This window comes from Balaenoptera ricei, chromosome 11 (genome assembly GCF_028023285.1).
Source record: "Balaenoptera ricei isolate mBalRic1 chromosome 11, mBalRic1.hap2, whole genome shotgun sequence".
Lineage (NCBI taxonomy): Eukaryota > Metazoa > Chordata > Mammalia > Artiodactyla > Balaenopteridae > Balaenoptera > Balaenoptera ricei.
This window is the reverse complement of record NC_082649.1, coordinates 85,274,734-85,292,978: the sequence shown is the minus strand read 5'-3', so window position 1 is coordinate 85,292,978 and position 18,245 is coordinate 85,274,734. Positions and strand designations below refer to the sequence as shown.

General features: G+C 40.6%; 1 protein-coding gene across 1 annotated transcript in view; it reads left to right on the top strand.

Moving 5' to 3' along the window:
* TAFA4 (TAFA chemokine like family member 4) overlaps positions 1-9,079 on the top strand; it is a 122,398-nt gene extending 113,319 nt beyond the window's left edge. Inside the window, exons 4-5 of the mRNA XM_059940603.1 lie at positions 4,265-4,389; positions 9,026-9,079. Coding sequence (XP_059796586.1) covers positions 4,265-4,389; positions 9,026-9,079 — 179 coding nt within the window. The remainder of the gene's footprint in view (positions 1-4,264; positions 4,390-9,025) is intronic.
* The last annotated feature ends 9,166 nt before the right edge of the window (positions 9,080-18,245 follow it).

Here is an 18,245-nt window from a genome sequence, read left to right as displayed (position 1 = left end):
TTTAATAGAGTGGTATTTATTTGGGACAAGGGCTAGAAACAAAAAACCTCCATCTATTTCATACAACAGAGAGTAAAGAAAATGCACCAGGAGCACAATAGCTACTTAGTCACCTTACATTTTCACCTAAAAAACAACATTATAGAAAGTACTAGTTGCCTGTCTTTTTTTAAGTTCGTTTCTGCATAAAGCTAGAAATTCGTTAGAGGCTCGGCAGCTTGGAGATAGACAGATAAATAGGGATATTTTGTATTTTCCTAAGGCAGGGGGCTTTTTAAAGAATTTCATTTTAAAAAATAGAAGTGACAAGACACTTTCTCACGTAAAGTATATTATGGTATTTGGCACCAGGAAAAAAAACATGTATGCCTCCTACAAACTTATTTTCCTGTGGAGGCAAGACTCAGTTAAGTGGGCGGATGTTCTCAAGAGTTATTTTAATAGAAGCCTACTTCTGAGTCTTTTGTCTCAGCTCATAGCCCTACCCCGTATGCACTCAAAGCTGAAACTTCCGGGCTGTTTAATCACCGTAGTCATTGTCGGGTCAAACCCTCTGTTGGTTTTCATCTTAGCTGGGAGTTCCTTAGTCAATCCTTAACTCATAAAGGAATTTGAAACCTGTATTTTGGCCACTGGGATGGCTCTTATCATGTCTTTCTTTTCTGAAAGAACATTTGCGATTAAGTCTCACGAAGAAACTTTATCCGGATAAAGTGTCTACTCATAGGGCTCCTCACTCAATGTATTCTATCAGATATGAACATGATGTCTTTTTTACAAATAGAAATATTTGAAATTCCAGGGCAGCCTGCTATTTTAAGGAGTCTATTGTGAATCTGTCTTTATCACTCCGTATTTCCCAACGAAATGAAAGGACAGTGGTAAATAGTTTCCAAAGGGCTTGATTGTGTATGCTTCCTTCTTGTATTTATTTAAATAAATTATTACACTTAAATCCTTAAACAAAATACTAGGCAATGCTGTAGTTGAGAATTGGCATATTTTTCTGTGATGAAAGCCTGAATCCATCATTTTCCCCACCTCAAGCTCCTTTTCTAGATTTGGCATCAGGATTATTTCAGATTCCCCTGAGTCCAGTGAGCAGGTACCAGCGTTTCTCTGCTGTGAAGCTGAGATAATATCTAATTCAATCTATTTCCTCTGCGGGGAGTTTATTCCCAGATTTCTCCGCTCACTCACACCTCAGTTGGTCTTCCCTGTCAGGCACCTTTTTGTTCTAAATTCTTTCATCGTCCCTGCCAGACTCACCCTTCTAGGGACATAGGTTTTCCTGGCTTGTTGCGCTACCTTGCTCAGAAACTTTCCATGGCTTCCCACTGCTTAGAGAATCAAGTCCTGAATTGTCCTTGACAGTCCCTAAAGTTTGTTTCCCAGACCACCTTTCTCAGCTGAACGTCCGCTGTTTCCCTGCTGACCCCTCACTTGAGCCACGTGGGTCTCCTGGCTTCCAGGTGGCCATTCACTGCCCCTCCTGCCTTCAACTGGACAGATCACTAGCCATCTGTCAAAGCTTCTTTTGAATCATCCATGTAGCTCTGATACCTGTCAAGAGTACATAGGTTTCCACTGCTGAGTGGAAGAAAGTTTGTCTAAGGAACCGTTTTAAAGACTTTTTAAAAAGTATCTCAGCTTCACTTTCACCTCTGTGCAAATATAACTAAGCTCTGTCAACGTTTATATAACTTTTCCAGTCCTGCAGATGGCATTTTAAATTGAGGGCTGGGAACCACCTCTTGTTTATCTTTATATCTACTTGGGGCCAAACTAAGGTACTCAGAAAATAATGAATGACTGGTCGGCCCTATGAAGATGGTCAGTTTTGTGTAGCACTTATTAATCTAAACTATTACTGCAAATTGTGGTATAAGTAGAAAGACTGATGGATACAGAGTCTCGATTCAAGTATTACTCACTTTGTGGAAAGCTCTGGTTTTTGCATCTGGAACCCTCTGCCTCCTCTTCTTGCTTCTGAAGGTTCTTGGGACCATCACAAGGGATTAGTACATAAAAGTGCTTTGAAAAATGACACAGCTCCGTACAATTTTAAGGTGAAACCGTTGTGATGTCGGGGGCTGAAAAGAATGTAACTTTGTCAGACATGGCCCCAGTGTGTCCGTCCACTCAAGTGCAGTGTCAGTCTCTGACAAAATAAATAACCCATTTAGCTACGTGCCTTTCTCAGTGTTGGCACTTCCTGATTTAAATAGCACTTGGTTATTCTAGATCACAAATCTGCCTGACTCATGTACTATTGGTTTGGATGGGACTCATTGGATACCTAGCTCAGTATTTGGCCAGAATCTGGAACGGTGGCTGCATGTGGAGAAAATACAGTATCTGGTTACTTCAGCCAATAATGGAACAATCCTATGCCCTCATCCTGCCTCATCGCATTTGCCTGACAGGACAAGAGTTTTGAATGCACTGGCTTCCTCCGTTACCTACTTTTGTCATTGCCTCTAGTAGAGATCTCTGCTGTGAGGGAGTGGGTACGTATTAAGTGTTGGCAGCAGCGTTAGATTGCCTCTGTTCAAATGCTGCTTGGATACTTGGAAAAAGGGTGACTCTGGGCAGCTCACTTAATACCACCAGACCTCAGTTTTCTCCTCTCTGTAAAATGCAGAAAAAAAAATAACCACTTTGAACCTCAGAGTTGTAGTGAATTTGAAATTAGCAAATGCAGGCAGGACATTTGGCCACGTGTCCTGCATTCAAGAAAAAGTAGCTCTTAGGATTTACAGTCATACCTCATTTCATTGTACTTCAGATACTGCGTTTTTACAAACTGATGGTTTGAGGCAGTGGTCTATCAGTGCCATTCTTCCAACCGCCTTTGCTTACTTTGTGTATTTGTGTCACATTTTGGTAGTTCCTGCAGTATTTCAAACCCTCTACTGGCAAAAAGAATATGACTCACTAAATGCTCAGGTGATGGTTAGCAATTTTGAGCAATAAAATACTTTTTAATTATAGTAGGTACACCGAGGTTTTTTTTTTTTTGTTTTTTGTTTTTTAGATATAAGGCTATTGCACCTTTAATAGACTACAGTGTAGTGTCAACCTAACTTTTCTAGGCACTGGGAAGTCATAAAATTGGTGTCACTTACTTTATGGTAGTGGTCTGGATTTCTCCAAGGTGGGCCTGTGGATGCCTGCTTTTTCTTGAACTTTAGTTTCAGACTTCTGAGGCAGTGGTAAAATCCATCGGGGTATAATTTTTTTTTTTAGTCAACGTGTTACTGTTTCGACCCAAAAAAAAGAAAAAAACAAGGCTCAACTACCTCCACCCCCAATCCACACATACTATCCCCAGCTTTGGAGCTTTGTCCTATACCAGCCTGCAGGGTGGGTTCACCTTTAAAAATCAATCAATCACAATCTTTTTCGTCCTTTGAAATCTATGGGAATAACCATCAAGGTGTTGGTTTTTTCTTAACTTCTCTTCATCTGCCTGCAAACCCAGAGATCTGGGGTCCTAGTTTCTGATTCAGGGGCTTAAAACATCAATCATTTTATTGGCAGACTGCTGTGGGGATGGTGAGATGAAGAGGAAAGGGAATTCACAGGGAAGCTAACTGACTAGTCGAGAATGTAGGCATGTGAGGGGGTGGCCCACCCCTCCCATCTTAACTTGCGTCTAGTAGTTGACTCAAGTGGTTACTCACCTCCTGGAATGGCGTGGAGAGATGAGGCACCCTGTGTGCTGAAAATGTTGACTGTTCTTCGTCTCTGCTGTTGAAAACAAAGAGTATCAAACACAACTGCAGTATCCGCGTCCACCATTATAACCTGCAACCAGAGACGCAGACCATGATAATAGTGAACATTTTCTGACAACATAGTGACTGGTCCAAAGTCAGCCAAGACTTTCACATGGATTGGCTTTATCCTCTTGCCATCTTCTGGCAAGGCTCTGTTTTTATTCCCATCGTACAGATGAAGAAACTGAAGCTGAGGGTAAAAAAGCTAGTCCAAGGTCCTTCAAAAAAGGTAGCACAGCCAAATTCAAACCTGGGCAGGCGTACTGCACAGTGTGAGATCTCACTAACTACATCATCATCGGTTAGCCAACTGCATAAAAAGAAATAATTTTTTTCTGTATAATATATGGCTGATTCTTTACTTACAAGATTTCACCATAAGCAATCTTGGAAGCCAGTGTACTCATCAATGTTGAGCTTTATGTTATCTGTGTTTGGAGGAAGAAACAATGTCCCAAATATTATTTGGCTTTGTCTTCCAGCTTCCATTGTGATTCAGAAATGGTGGTGCCACATGAATCCTTGTTTGGAAGGAGAGGATTGCAAAGTGCTGCCAGATCACTCAGGTTGGTCCTGTAGCAGTGGCAATAAAGTCAAAACTACAAAGGCAAGTATAGACAAAACCCAACTGTAATTTACAACCTCAGTATATCATTACCTGCGGGGTCTCCCCCCCCCCTTCATTTCATCCTGCCGTCAAGAGGACAGGCTTCTTGTATGTTGATAAACCTGCTTGGGCAGGGCCCCTCTATGACCTTGCCCCTTTGAAAAGCCCATTTCTCAGCATCACCCTTAGTTTCAGATTTTCTAGAGCAGTGATTTGGTGGGGAAACACACTATTTTAGGCAGGGCTACTGAATTCAGTTCAGCTCCTTCACGGGCCGATTTCAAGTAAAGGTTTCAGAGTTGACAGTCCCGTGTTTCAAAACAGTATGGCAGGAATCCACCTCCAGATGATTTACTGAAACAGAAAGACCTACTACCTAAGAGGAGACTTAATGGTTGAAGACTCTAATTCAAACCTTGTGAGTCAATAGTTTCCTCCCCAAATCATCCTGTTTCTGGCTCTGAAAGACTCCATTTTCCACCCAGTTCTTGAGCCAGAAATTTAACTTCTTCCTCATCTCCCCCTGTCCAGTCTATTATTTTTGTCTTTGGGATTGTTACTCCCAAATCCCTCCACGATTCTGTGTCCCCATAGTTACATACCCCGTGAGGTCCGCCATTGTGTCTCATCTGGATGATTGAGGTTGCGGCCTCACATCCGCTCTTGATTCCCTCCCAGTCTGTTCTCCACAGGATGACTCTAGTCGTTTTTGCGAATTGCAGATCTACTAAGCTAGTCACCTCCGCATTTTTCAGTGGCTTCTCTGGGTTCCTTAGCTAGCCTCTGCCCTAGATAAATAACCTGGCAAACTACCTACCTCCCTTCATTCTTTCTGCTCCAACCGTCTCGGCCTTCTGTTAGTCCTTCTTTCTGTGGCGCCTTTACAGTTGCAAAGGAATGTGCCTTCCGCCTTTCTTTTCTAGTTCACCGTTATTTCTTCAGGGAATCCTTCACTGATAGGATTCACGCTCCCTGTATCTCTGAGCATGGTACTATAGTTACATTTCACAGGGAGTGCTACACTTATTTGCTTCATACTGACAGCTTTCTGTCTAGGAGGAGAGCTGTGAAGTCAGGGTCCCTCGCTGTTTTGCTTACCCAAATCGTCCCGGAGCCAGCTGAATGTCTCCGCAACTATTGCTTGAATGGAGATATTAATAAAACCGGTCATTCTAGGATTCTAATGAGCTAGGCACACTGGAATGGGATGACTGTTTAGTGCTGGTTGCTGTGTCAGCTTTGGCCCCTGAGGAGGTATAACATCTCTTGAAGCGTTTCTCATCTTGCTTACAGTTTCCCCTTTATGAGTATTTGGAATTACTTGCGCTCTCAATCATTTTCAACCCCTGAGGTCAAGAGCAGGTGAGTTCTCCTCCTATGTGTGTACGTGGGGTATTATAATAAACAAGATTTTTATAAAATAAATATTTAAATATGTCATTAATAAAAGATTACCTCTACAACATACGATTTATAAAACAAGGTTTTATCACACATTTTAAATGTAGATTTTAGCTGATATTTGTCATACCGCAAATTACCAGTAGTATATAGTAAGTGATTTGATTAGTTCCTTATTATCTAGGTAAAATAATTTCAAAATCAAGACCATTTTAACATTAATTGCAATTATCAAGTAACGTGTCCTTGTTAGTGATAGCATGATAACTAGGGTTAAATGACCTGATCTATGCTTTTATGTCCAGGGCAGTAGAAGCTCGTGGAGCTTGCTGGAGGGGGAAGGAGGTTAGCACTGCCATCCTTTTTATCAGCTCTTCTTCTAACCAACTCCCCATACGCTTACAATCTGTGTAAACCCAAGTGTGCTTGTTAAGCAAATCCCGCCTTAAGATGATTCCACCATCCTTTCCCAATGTGCCCCTTTCAGCCCTTCTTCCCTCACCCCCTCCTAAATCAAAATCTTGGAGTGGCCAAGGAGCCAGGGTCTTAAATCCATCAATCAATCAACGATAAAAAAAAAAAAAATGTCCTTCAACGTGTTTCTTGTCAACTAGGAAATTACATTTTGCAAGATTATTCTTGTATTGACTCTTACATATAAATATAAAATAAGAACACGAGCACCAGCCAGCTGTGTTCCAGAAATGAATGTGTCTAAGGGGTCCCCTGCTCCAGCAGCTCCCTCTCTATTTATGTGCCGAGAGCGAGGGCAGTTGCAGGAAGCAAACCTTGAGGGCCATTTTGGCTCTGTGTGCTGGGGGTTAGAAGTTTGCTCAAGCTACATGCTCAACGGTAGTGACGTTTCATTTAGCACTTGGGAAAGTTGTAGAAGCATAATACAGTTCCCCCAGCCCTCATGATACGTAGCTACTTTTTTTTTTTTTAAGTGATACAGCACTGGAGGATAATCTCTAAGTCATAAAACTTTGTTTCCTTTATTAATCCAAGTCAGTGTGACTTGAACTATATAAAACATTTTACGTCTTTTATGGAGCTTCTGTACATAGAGTGACTTCATTTGTGGAGCCGTGACTGGCTTCAGTGAAGAGCTTGGTACTCACAGAAGCTGTACCTTAACATCGACACTGGACCTTACACCCCAGGTGAGACAGCAGTCCTATAAAGGTAGAACAATTACCTCCCTCGAGGGGGGTATTAACTATATAACCAAATAGTCTCCATTGTCTTTAACAGTTGATGCACAGCAGTATCAAAACACAGAAAGCCTAAAAAATCAGATTATCTGCAGTAAGCCATCTAGGCCCGAATTTTATATTCCACTTAAGTGCAAATGTGACAAAGTTAGCAGTCAACTTGAGATATTAATTAATAGCCTTAGATGAAGATGATAGGAATGCGAGAGGAGACAGTTCCCTAACCAGGAAGGCTGGCATTGAGTTCATTCCGCTGGTATAGTTTTCAGTATCCCCAGAGAGGGGGCAGCTACTGCTTTGTGGGAAAATATAACTGACTCTCTGTCATCCTGCCTCAATTTTCCTTAATTCACTCCTGAGTTTTATTACCTCCACCCTGCTAAATGTGCTAAATCATTTCTCCCTATTTGAGTTGTATTAAGGCTCCTAACACGTGTGCAATGTCCTCTTAACACCAAAGGCAATGACTTGCCCGGGCTTTTTGTCGTTTGCAAATGTAAGCAATTCACACTGAAATTTGAGAAGTTTTAGATTTTTAAATGTTCCTGATTTTAAAACGTCTACTAAGAGTGAAGTGGTATGTGTTTAGAGCAGTAATTCTCAATGAGGGGCAAGTGTGCCCTCAAGGGGACATTTGGCAACGTCTGAGGACATTTTTAGTTGTCACACATCGGGGAGGGGGCTTGCCATGGGCATCTTGTGTGGGTAGAGGCCAGAGATACTGCTCAACACCCTAAAATGCACAGCACGGTGCCCACAACAAAGAGTTACATAGCCCCACACGGCAGTGGTGCTGAGGTTGAAAAACTGTGCTTTCTAGAATAGGGTCGTTTTCTTTAGTAGCTGTTTGTAAGCGTCCTACCTGATTCTTTCTTACTTCCTTTTGTTCTTCAAACTTTCTATTACGTGTCCAGTTGTTTTGTTTCCAATATTTCGTACTGGAAAACCTAGAGGTAGGAGGTAAGAAATTAAACAACAGGCTTTCTCTTCAAAACCTCCCTCACCCTCAACATCTAAGATGACCAACGTCCTTCTAGTATCTTCCTCACATGACTCAAATCGATACCTTTTTCCTCTGTCTGTCTCTTGGACTACTGCGACGGGTCATCCTCTCTACCACAATGTTAAATTACTTAATGGTATCAGTGGCTACAGGAAAATCATCATGGGAACTTGTCAAAGACAAACTATTTTGAGCCTCGTTATAGGATGTTTCTGGATGGGGCTTAGAAAACCATACTTTGAAGAAATTGTTCTTAGGGTGATTCTGACGAGCAAGCAGTATGCCGGGTTCCCTAGTTTTCTGAGCTCCCCACCTGCTCTCTGTTCTTGCCTTTAAGTGGCCTATACTCTGCTTTCTGTGCCACTAGGCTAAACTCCCCGCCCAGGTTCCTCCCTGGTGAGAGACCATCGATGGATCCCCCTTGGTAACTGGTAGAAAATATAGAGTATAAGCATCTTGGGATGGGCTTTCACGGCCGCTCACCAAATAGGCCATGTATTTCCATACCCCATGGCCTTCCTCCTCATCTCCTCCCACTTCTAAAATTTTACCTGTCTTTCAAGGTCTAGCCGAGATGACTCCTTTATCCTGAACTCTTATCTTCTCTGATCCCTAGAGCCAGAGCCTGAACTCCTCAGGGTACCCTGTCACATGAGACTGGAGCTAAGAGCGACACAGTAGCAACTGTTTATCCACCAAAATAACAACGAACCTTCCATATACAATCAGCACAACAAGTATTTCAAAAGAAACTAAGTCGGAAAGTATCAATGGCTTATCATCCGACCTTCAGTGCAGAGAGGCTCCAGAACAAGCTGGGCATGGAGAATGAGCTTCCTCTCAAACAAGATGCTTTTGAGAATTACATCCTAGATGTAGATTGATAGTTGGCTGGCTATAAACATGGTTGGGTTTTAAATAGATGCATGAAAGAAAGATCCAGAAAGAGCTAACATGACAAGAGCCACCATTTCCTGAGCACTAACCTCATGTGCTTTCCGTTCCCTTTTCACTACAGCTGAAGGGGGCCGATGCTACTGTCCTCCACTTAGCAGATGAAGAAGCAGCTTAGGCGGAGAGAGAGTCCCTCCCAGCTCAGAAAAGGACCAGCTTCATCATCTGGTCGCTCAGGCCAAAGACCTTGGAGTTGTCCTTGCTTCCTCTTTCTCTTACACCCTTTATTTGTCACAAACCCTGCCGCCTTCCTCTTTTATCACTTCAGCCAAAGGGATCCCTTTAAGTGGATAGCCTGGCCCTGCCTCCCTTGTCTCATCTTTCCGCCTCAGTCAGAAAAAGGCCGAAGTCCTTGCATTGGCCCTTGCATTGGCCCTTGCATTTACCTCTCCCTGGAAAGTTCTTCCCCCAGAGTCAGGGCTGGCTCCTTTCCATCAAGTACCTCCATAAATACCTCCTTCCCTGGCAACCCTCTATGAAACACTAGGCTTCTCCCCTCCCTGCCCCAGTACTGGTCTCCAGAGTATTGCTTTACTTTCCTCCATAGCTCGTATCACCTGCTGACATACTATTTACCTATTTGTCCAGCCCTTTTCCTCTAGAATAGGAATCGGCAAGCGATGTCTTGCAAGCCAGATGCAGCCTTTAGCTCACAGGCCATTAACAACAACAACAAAAAACAGAGGAAGAAGGAGCTTTACATTTTAAATGGTTGGGAAAAAAAAGCAAAAGGAATATATTTTATAACACATGAGAATTATATGAAATCCACATTTCGACATCCATAAGTAAAGTATTATTGGGATAAAGCAATGCCCATTAATTTATGTATTGTCTATGGCTGCTTTCGTGGTATAAAGGCAGAGCTGAGAAGTTGTGATAGAGACTATATGGCCTGCAAAATGGAAAATATTTTACTGTTTGGTCTTTTAGAGAAAAAGTATACCAATCCCTGTTCTAACTAAGTTCTATGAGGACAGGGATTTTAATTTTGTTTGCTATATAGTCTTCCCCAGCACAAACAAAAGAGCAATTATAGTGTAGAATACATAAATCAAGGCCGTCTGTCAGTTAAAACATACCTGAGGTTTGAATAAATACCTGATTGGGTCTAAAGCCCAGGCATGATGACTACGTGATCAAATAATATAATTTAAAAGTATTTTGATGGTGTAGACAGGTTAAAGTATTATGTTTTTGTTTATGTATTCCCAGCTGGTGTATTGATGATCTAACCTGTACAATTTCTTACATGATGAAATCAAACTATAGAAACCGCAGGCCTGTTGCCTTAGATCCTAAGCCATGATGAGCCTGGGTGCTTAAAAATGGAAGAAACAACACACTTTTTAATGGATGTATGTTTCCAGTAAATACAGTAGTTTAATAAAATAACCTATTTTTGAAAAAGAAAGTTAATGCAAGTTAACAACCTTAAAAAAAAAAACGAAGAAAGGCAACATTCTGATCTTGACATACACTGATTTAAATCAGCATTCATTTGGACATATTTTTAGCCCCATTAACAAAGCATGCTTAGCGTGCATGAGTTAACTTGATGGGCAATGAATGTACCTAATCTGATGGGATTTTTTATAACTCACCAAGATACAGAGCTAGGGCGCTAATACCATGTTGTAGAAGGCTTTGGGTGTGTTTTTCTTTGCAACCTAAAAGCAAGACAAGTAAAGAAAAATTTGATTTGAACAGCTGATTTGGCGAAGTTGGTTACAGATAAAGATGCCCACTATTAAATTCTATGCATGTGACACAGACAGGGATTTATGGGTCCGGTAACAGGGTTATCTTTGGTGGGTATGGGGTGTCGAATGCTAACTTTTAAAATTCATTTTAGGTAACACGGTAGCAAAGAGAGAGGTGTGCTTCAACCCTGGAGGAGCGACAGGATGCAGCGCTCTCTTGTTTGGACTGCTGTCCTGGACTCTTTGCAGGAAATTGTCTTGGATTTCACCCACATCACATTTGCATATCTGTGCTCTGAAGGGTGGCATTTACTTAACTGTCCCAGCCTTCTCTGCTTCCTGATTTTATTACAGTGAATTATACCTATGGGCTGCCGCACACACAACTGACATCCTATCTGGATTACTAAGGAACATACCTCCAAGAAACTCTGGAGGAGCAAACCAGAGGTTTCAGAATGGATCACCTCTGAAGGAATACCGGGTCTTCAGTTTCTTTCTACATTTACAAAGGAGCACGGACCTGTTTCCGAGGATCTCATTCTCTTCCTCTCTTGAACTTTACTTTAACGCAAGGGCTGAAGGAAGTCTGAAAGGGGTCCAAATGACAAAACATTTTGGCAGAACATTTTGGCATATATAGATTAAGGAACTCTGATTAACTGGTGATGAAAATTTATTTTATAAACCTGGAAGAATAGAAGGACTTATACTGGGGTTGTTGTGTGTGCAGTTGTATTATTGCTTTTGACGATCTAAAATCTTTGCATTAGAGGTTCTATTGGCAGGTTAGCAGAAATAAAATGCTCCCATTTTAACTTCTGTGCGCCGTTTTACCGAGCATGAAGGAAGGGTATCAATTCCAATATTTTATAACCAAAGCTCTATCCATCATGACATATCCACAACAGAAAGAAAACCTGTTGGGATTTTTATGGCTGCAGTGTAGTCAGAGAGGTAAATCAATCATTGAAAATATAAAACAGTTTCTGTTTAGATCAAGGGTGATTTCTTAGATCCAGTTTATGGCAATTATATTACAGTATTTTGTTAACTCCAAGACAGAAGCCTTTAAATGCAGAATTTTTAGACTGTGATTTATTCCTAGCTCCTTCCCTACTTATGTGTTACTCATCTTCTTTCTTTAAATGTAAGTAAAACCTGAGTCATTTTTTTCTTGGTTTAATGATTTTGCAGCAGACGTGTCCCCACATACTCGCAGATGCTGTCATGCAGAAACATATTACAGATGAAAAGTAAGTGACCCAGATTTTAAATGCATAATGTTATTAAAACACATACCATTATAATAATATGGCATACATTTTATATACTAAGAAATGCCAAAAACATACTTTCTGTGCTGTTGATTATCCGTGTCCTTTCACAGTTACAGGGGAAAATAATACTATCATATTGTTTGTAGCAGTAACAATTACATCTATTTGATTTTATTCTTGCAGAAGGAATGGGATGAGGTGAGCTATTTGTTTGCTACATTCTGTTTGAATTTGACTGACTAGACGCTTACCAGAATTGTTACTCTCATGTTAGTAAGTAAAACATTCATTTTACTGATGGTGTATGGCGTATATACGTTTCTGTGATTATTTTATGCCTTAAGACTTGGTGTTAACATTCTTAGGCTTGCCAATTTTTATTATAAATGTGAAAAACAACTTTACACAAAGTTTCATGTTGGGGATGTTTACTATATGTCAAACTTGGCATTTATATATAGATTACTACTTAGTTTCTTCTCCCAAACCTATCTAGCAGTAAGGAGAATTTAAAATGTAGGAAGATTTTATTAAGTTGAGGCACATTCATGATGTTCTACGTGTATTCTGCTGCCTTTAGTGTATAAGACCTTCCACTGTAAGAAAGCGAGTTAAAAAAAAGAGAAGATTTTATGGCACATGAAATAATGTCTTAGTTTTTCAGCCACACATCTGATCTTGTACTCCAAATAAGATCAAGTAAAAATGACACTGCTTCACCGTGAGGTTCGTTTCTAGGATATAAACTACTACCAGGGAATAAATAGTCCATTTGGGAAAATGGCAGGTATCAAGGCTGCCATTTCATCCATTATTGCTTCCAAGTGTTCTTTTTACCTAGTTCACAAGTTAGCCCTGAAATGGGGCTTTCTTTGAGAAGCATTTTAATGTTATCATTCCTTTTCTTTTCCTGTAGGGGAGTAGATAGGAGACTTTCCTGTATTTTTACAAAATTTAAAGCAAAGATACCAAAGGAGGATTATCAGTCATGTCAGGCTCAGGCCCTCTGATTGTGGCACATGTGGTCTCAATACCCGAGAGGCATTCAATTCTTATATCTTAGAACTTTCAGCTGCCCAGCTAGGCTGTGGACTCAGCCAGGGTCTCTCCAAAGGACCCTGCAACCTCCTTGATTTTAGAGCACTCTCTCAGGTTCCAATCTGCTGCTCTAAAACATATAAACCCTTTTAGCACACGCCCTTGGAAAAGTGGAACTCTGTTCACACTTTAAATTCGACAGCACTTAATAAACCTTCCCAAGACCGCTTGGAGTTGTTGGGGAAATTGTCCACCCTTTTACACACAAATGTATCTATCTGACCCTTTGTGTACTATACTATTGAATTTCTACTTGAGTTTAAAAGAATAACTGTATTCTTTTTTATTTATTAAAAAAGACTATTGGAAACCCACAGCTAACATCATTCCCAGCAGTGAAAAACTGAAAGCATTCCCTCTAAGATCAGGAAAAAGGCAAGGATGTCCACTGTCACCACTTTTATTCAACATAGTTTTGGAAGTCCTTCTTTTTCAGAGAAGAAAAAATAAAAGGAATCCAAATCGGAAAAGAAGTAAAAGTGTCACTGTTTGCAGATGACATGATACTATACATAGAAAACCCTAAAGATGCTACCAGAAAACTACGAGAGCTCATCAATGAATTCAGTAAAGTTGCAGAATACAAAATTAATACACAGAAATCTGTTGCATTTCTGTACACTGACAACGAAAGATCAGAAAGAGAAATTCAAGAAACAATCTGATTTACCATTGCATCAAAAAGAATAAAATACCTAGGAATAAACCTACCTAAGGAGACAAGAGACCTCTAGTCTGAAAGTTATAAGACACTGATGAAAGAAATTGGAGATGACACAAACAGATGGAAGGATATTCCATGTTCTTGGAGTGGAAAAATCAATACTGTGAAAATGGCTATACTACTCAAAGCGATTGACAGATTCAGTGCAATCCCTATCAAATTACCAATGGCATTTTTCACAGAATTAGAACAAAAATTTTTCACAATTTGTATGGAAACACAAAAGACCCCAAAAAGCCAAGGCAATCCTGAGAAAGAACAATGGAGCTGGAGGAATTGGACTCCCTGACTATACTACAAAGCGATAGTCATCAAAACATTATGGTATTAGCACAAAAACAGAAATATAGATCAATGGAACAGGATGAGAAATCCCAGAAATAAACTCATGTACCTATGGTCAATTAATCCACAACAAAGGAGGCAAGACTATGCAATGGAGAAAAGACAGTCTCTTCAATAAGTGGTGCTGGGAAAATGGGACAGCTACATGTAAAAGAAATTAGAACATTCTCTACCACCATCCACAAAAGTAAATGGACCAAAGCCCTAAATGTAAGGCCAGACACTACAAAACTCTTAGAGGAAAACATAGATGGAACAGCCTTTGACATAAATTGCAGCAGTATCTTTTTTGATCCACCTCCTAGAGTAATGAAAATAAAAACAAAAATAAACAAATGGGACCTAATGAAACTTAAAAGCTTTTGCACAGCAAAGGAAACCATAAACAAAAACAAAAAGACAACCCAGGGAAAATATTTGCAAACATAGCGACTGACGAGGGATTAATCTCCAAAATATATAAACAGCTCATGCAGCTCTATGTCAAAAAAAAAAAAAAAAAAAAAAATCAAAAAAGGGGCTGAAGATCTAAACAGACATTTCTCCAAAGAAGACATACAGATGGCCAAAAAGCACATGAAAAGATGCTCAACATCACTAATTATCAGAGACATGCAAATCAAAGCTACAATGAAGTATCACCTCACACCAGTCAGAATGGCCATCATCAAAAAGTCTACAAACAATAAATGCTGGAGAGGGTGTGGAGAAAAGGGAACCCTCTTGCACTGTTGGTGGGAATGTAAATTGATACAGCCACTATGGAGAACAGTATGGAGGTTCCTCAAAAAACTAAAAATAGAGTTGCCAATTGATTCAGCAATCCCCCTACTGGGTATATACCCTGAGAAAACCACAATTCAAAAAGAGTCATGTACCACAATGTTCATTGCAGCACTATTTACAATAGCCAGGACATGGAAGCAACCTAAGTGTCCATCAACAGAGGAACAGATAAAGAAGATATGGTACATATATACAATGGGATATTAGTCATAAAAAAGAATGAAATACTGTCATTTGCAGCAACATGGAAGGACCTAGAGATGATCGTACTAAGTGAAGTAAGTCAGACAGAGAAAGACATATCATATGATATCACTTATAGGTGGACTTTAAAAATTGGTACCAATGAACTAATTTGCAAAAGAGAATCAGGCTCACAGGCTTAGAAAACAAACTTATGGTTACCAAAGGGGAAAGGTGGGAGGAGGGGTAAATTAGGAGATTGGGATTAACATATATGCACTAATATATACAAAATATATAATGAAGAAGGACCTACTGTAGAGCACAGGGAACTCTACTCAACACTCTGTAATAACCTATACGGGAAAAGATTCCGAATAAGAACAGATATCTGTACATATAGAATGGGATCATGTTGCTGCACACCATAAACACACACAACGTTACAAATCATCTGTAGTACCCACCCCCAAGTTAATTAAAAAAATAAAGACATGCCTACCCTATTCAACCCCAAGTTAATTAAAAAAAATAAAGACATGCCTACCCTATTCACCCCCAAGTTAATTAAAAAAAATAAAGACATGCCTACCCTATTCCCCTCAGGCCTCAAAAAACTGGGCGGCCGTCACATCCCTGGAGACTGAGCAGGCTTGGGGTCTAAGGACTGTCCTGGTTCTAAGGGAACTGGGGAGGATGTGCCAGCAAATGAGCCCCCCTTGGACCTGGAGTGCCTGCTTCCCTCTGGATGGTACCACAATCTCCAGATCCAGATGGGCCCTCCTACAGCTAAAGCAAGCCCAGTGCACGCAAAGGATGGTGGAGCCTCTGGGTTGCATTAGCTTTGAAATGTCCCCAGGTCTCCATGTCTCCTGGTGGAGGGGTTCCCACCCTCCAGCTTCCTTCCTTAGAGTCCCCTCACCTGCACAGGACAGCACCTTTGCCACAGCGGTTATGCAGGGTTAGGATTTTGCCCGGGGCAGGGTGGGTGGTGAAAGGCAAGGGGAAAGAAGTAATGAGACACAAGCCCTTGGGTGTGTGTGCTGGCACCTTCAACTCTAAGTTATAACCCAGGAACGCTAAGGCTCTGGTTGCCTGAGTAACCAGAGTTGGGCATGAAGAAATGCTGCCGCCTTGTGGCCATTTTCCATAACAACAATTTCACACTTCAGAGTCACAAGGCCTGCAGGGCTGTAAAGGACACCTGCGCTCAAGAAATGCCCTGGGGTAGGTAATCCAAGAAGAATTCAAAACAGGGCTGACTTGCAAGAAGCCAATATCAAGTGGTAAATTTTACTCAAACTATTTTTTTAAAAAAAGCACATGAAAAGATGCTCAACGTCTCTAATTATTAGAGAAATGCAAATCAAAACTACAAATCAGAATGGCCATCATCAAAAAGTCTACAAATAATAACTGCTGGAGAGGGTGTGGAGAAAAGGGAACCCTCCTACACTGTAGGGGAAAATGTAAATTGGTACAGCCACTATGGAGTTTCCTTAAAAAACTAAAAATAGAGCTACCATTTGATCCAGCAGTCCCACTCCTGGGTATATATCCAGAAAAAAAACATAATTCGAAAAGATACATGCACCCCAATGTTCACTGCAGCACTATTTACAATAGCCAAGACAATGGAAGCAACCTAAACATCCATCAACAGAGGAATGGGTAAAGAAGATGTGGTGCATATATACGATGGAATACTACTCAGCCATAAAAAAGAAGGAAATAATGTCATTTGCAGCAACATGGATGGACCTAGAGATTATCATACAAAGGGAATTAAGTTAGACAGAGACAGACAAATATTATATGCTATCACTCATACGTGGAAGCTAATTTTTTACAAGTGATACAAATGAACTTAGTTACAAAAGAGAAACAGACTTGCAGATATTGGAAACAAACTTACAGTTACCAAAGGGGAAACATGGGGCGGGGGGAGGGATAAATCAGGAGCTTGGGATGAACACGTACACCCTACTATACTTAAGATAGATAACCAACAGGGACCTACTGTATAGCACAGGGAACTCTACTCAGTATTCTGTAATAACCTGTATTGAGACAAGAATGTAAAAAAAGAATGAATATATATATATATATAACTGAATCACTTTGCTGTACACCTGAAACTAACGACACTGTAAGTCAACTATACTCCAATAAAATTTTAAATAAAAAACAAAGAACAATTTAAAAAAATACTGTTGGCCTGGGATAAAATGACTAAAAAAATTGAACTGCTCATTAGTATGACTTAGACTGTAAGCAACTATAAGGTTCCATATACCACTGTGCACACTGGCAGAACACCAGCCCTTTTCCACGTAATTTTTAGTCAGAAGCTGCATAAGGGAAGATGCATCCCACGTGTATGTTCCACGGATTTTGAAGGTTTCCTGAAGATGCAGTGACACTGAGCCCATATTCTTCCACGTCAATGCTATTGGGTGAAGTGGAGACGGCAGCCCCTTCGATGGGTATGCACAACCCACCCCCCGGTCCAATGCCATGACTACTTGGCCAGCCCCCCTCACTTGAATTTTTGCTTATACTATGGAATTTTGGAAAGAATTTGTTGGTGCACAAGGTCGGGAATTGACTCCTGCCAATACCTGTGGAAACAACCTCATCAAAATGCCTATGTCATAGATAATTTCTCCAAGATTGGAAAATGTTTCTGCACAGAATTCCTAGTGATGGGCAATTAGAGACTCACTGACCAAGGATTAATCCACAGCTAGTCTGGTAACTACCTTCACCATTTTGGGTCTCTCTGAAATAGGCAAAGCATTATTAAGAGTTGTACCTAAAGCCTGTGGGTTCTTCTATACTAGGGGTTGGCAAACTGCGGTCACATCCAGCCTGCCCGGGTTTGTTAATAAAGGTGTGTTAGAACACAGCCATACCGTTCATTTGTGTAGCATCTGGGGTTTTGCACTACAACAGCAGAGAAGACTAGTTGTGATAGAGCCCACGAGACCCACAAATTCTAAAATATTTAGTCTTTGCTCTTTTACAGAAAAGTTGGCCAATTTGTGTTCTATACAGTGGAAGAACATGATGTTGTTGTATGAGTTCACTGGAACCTGGTAACAGAATGGCAAAGATTTGAGGCTCTGGAGGCAGACAAATCGAAGTATGAATATGGGCTCTGCT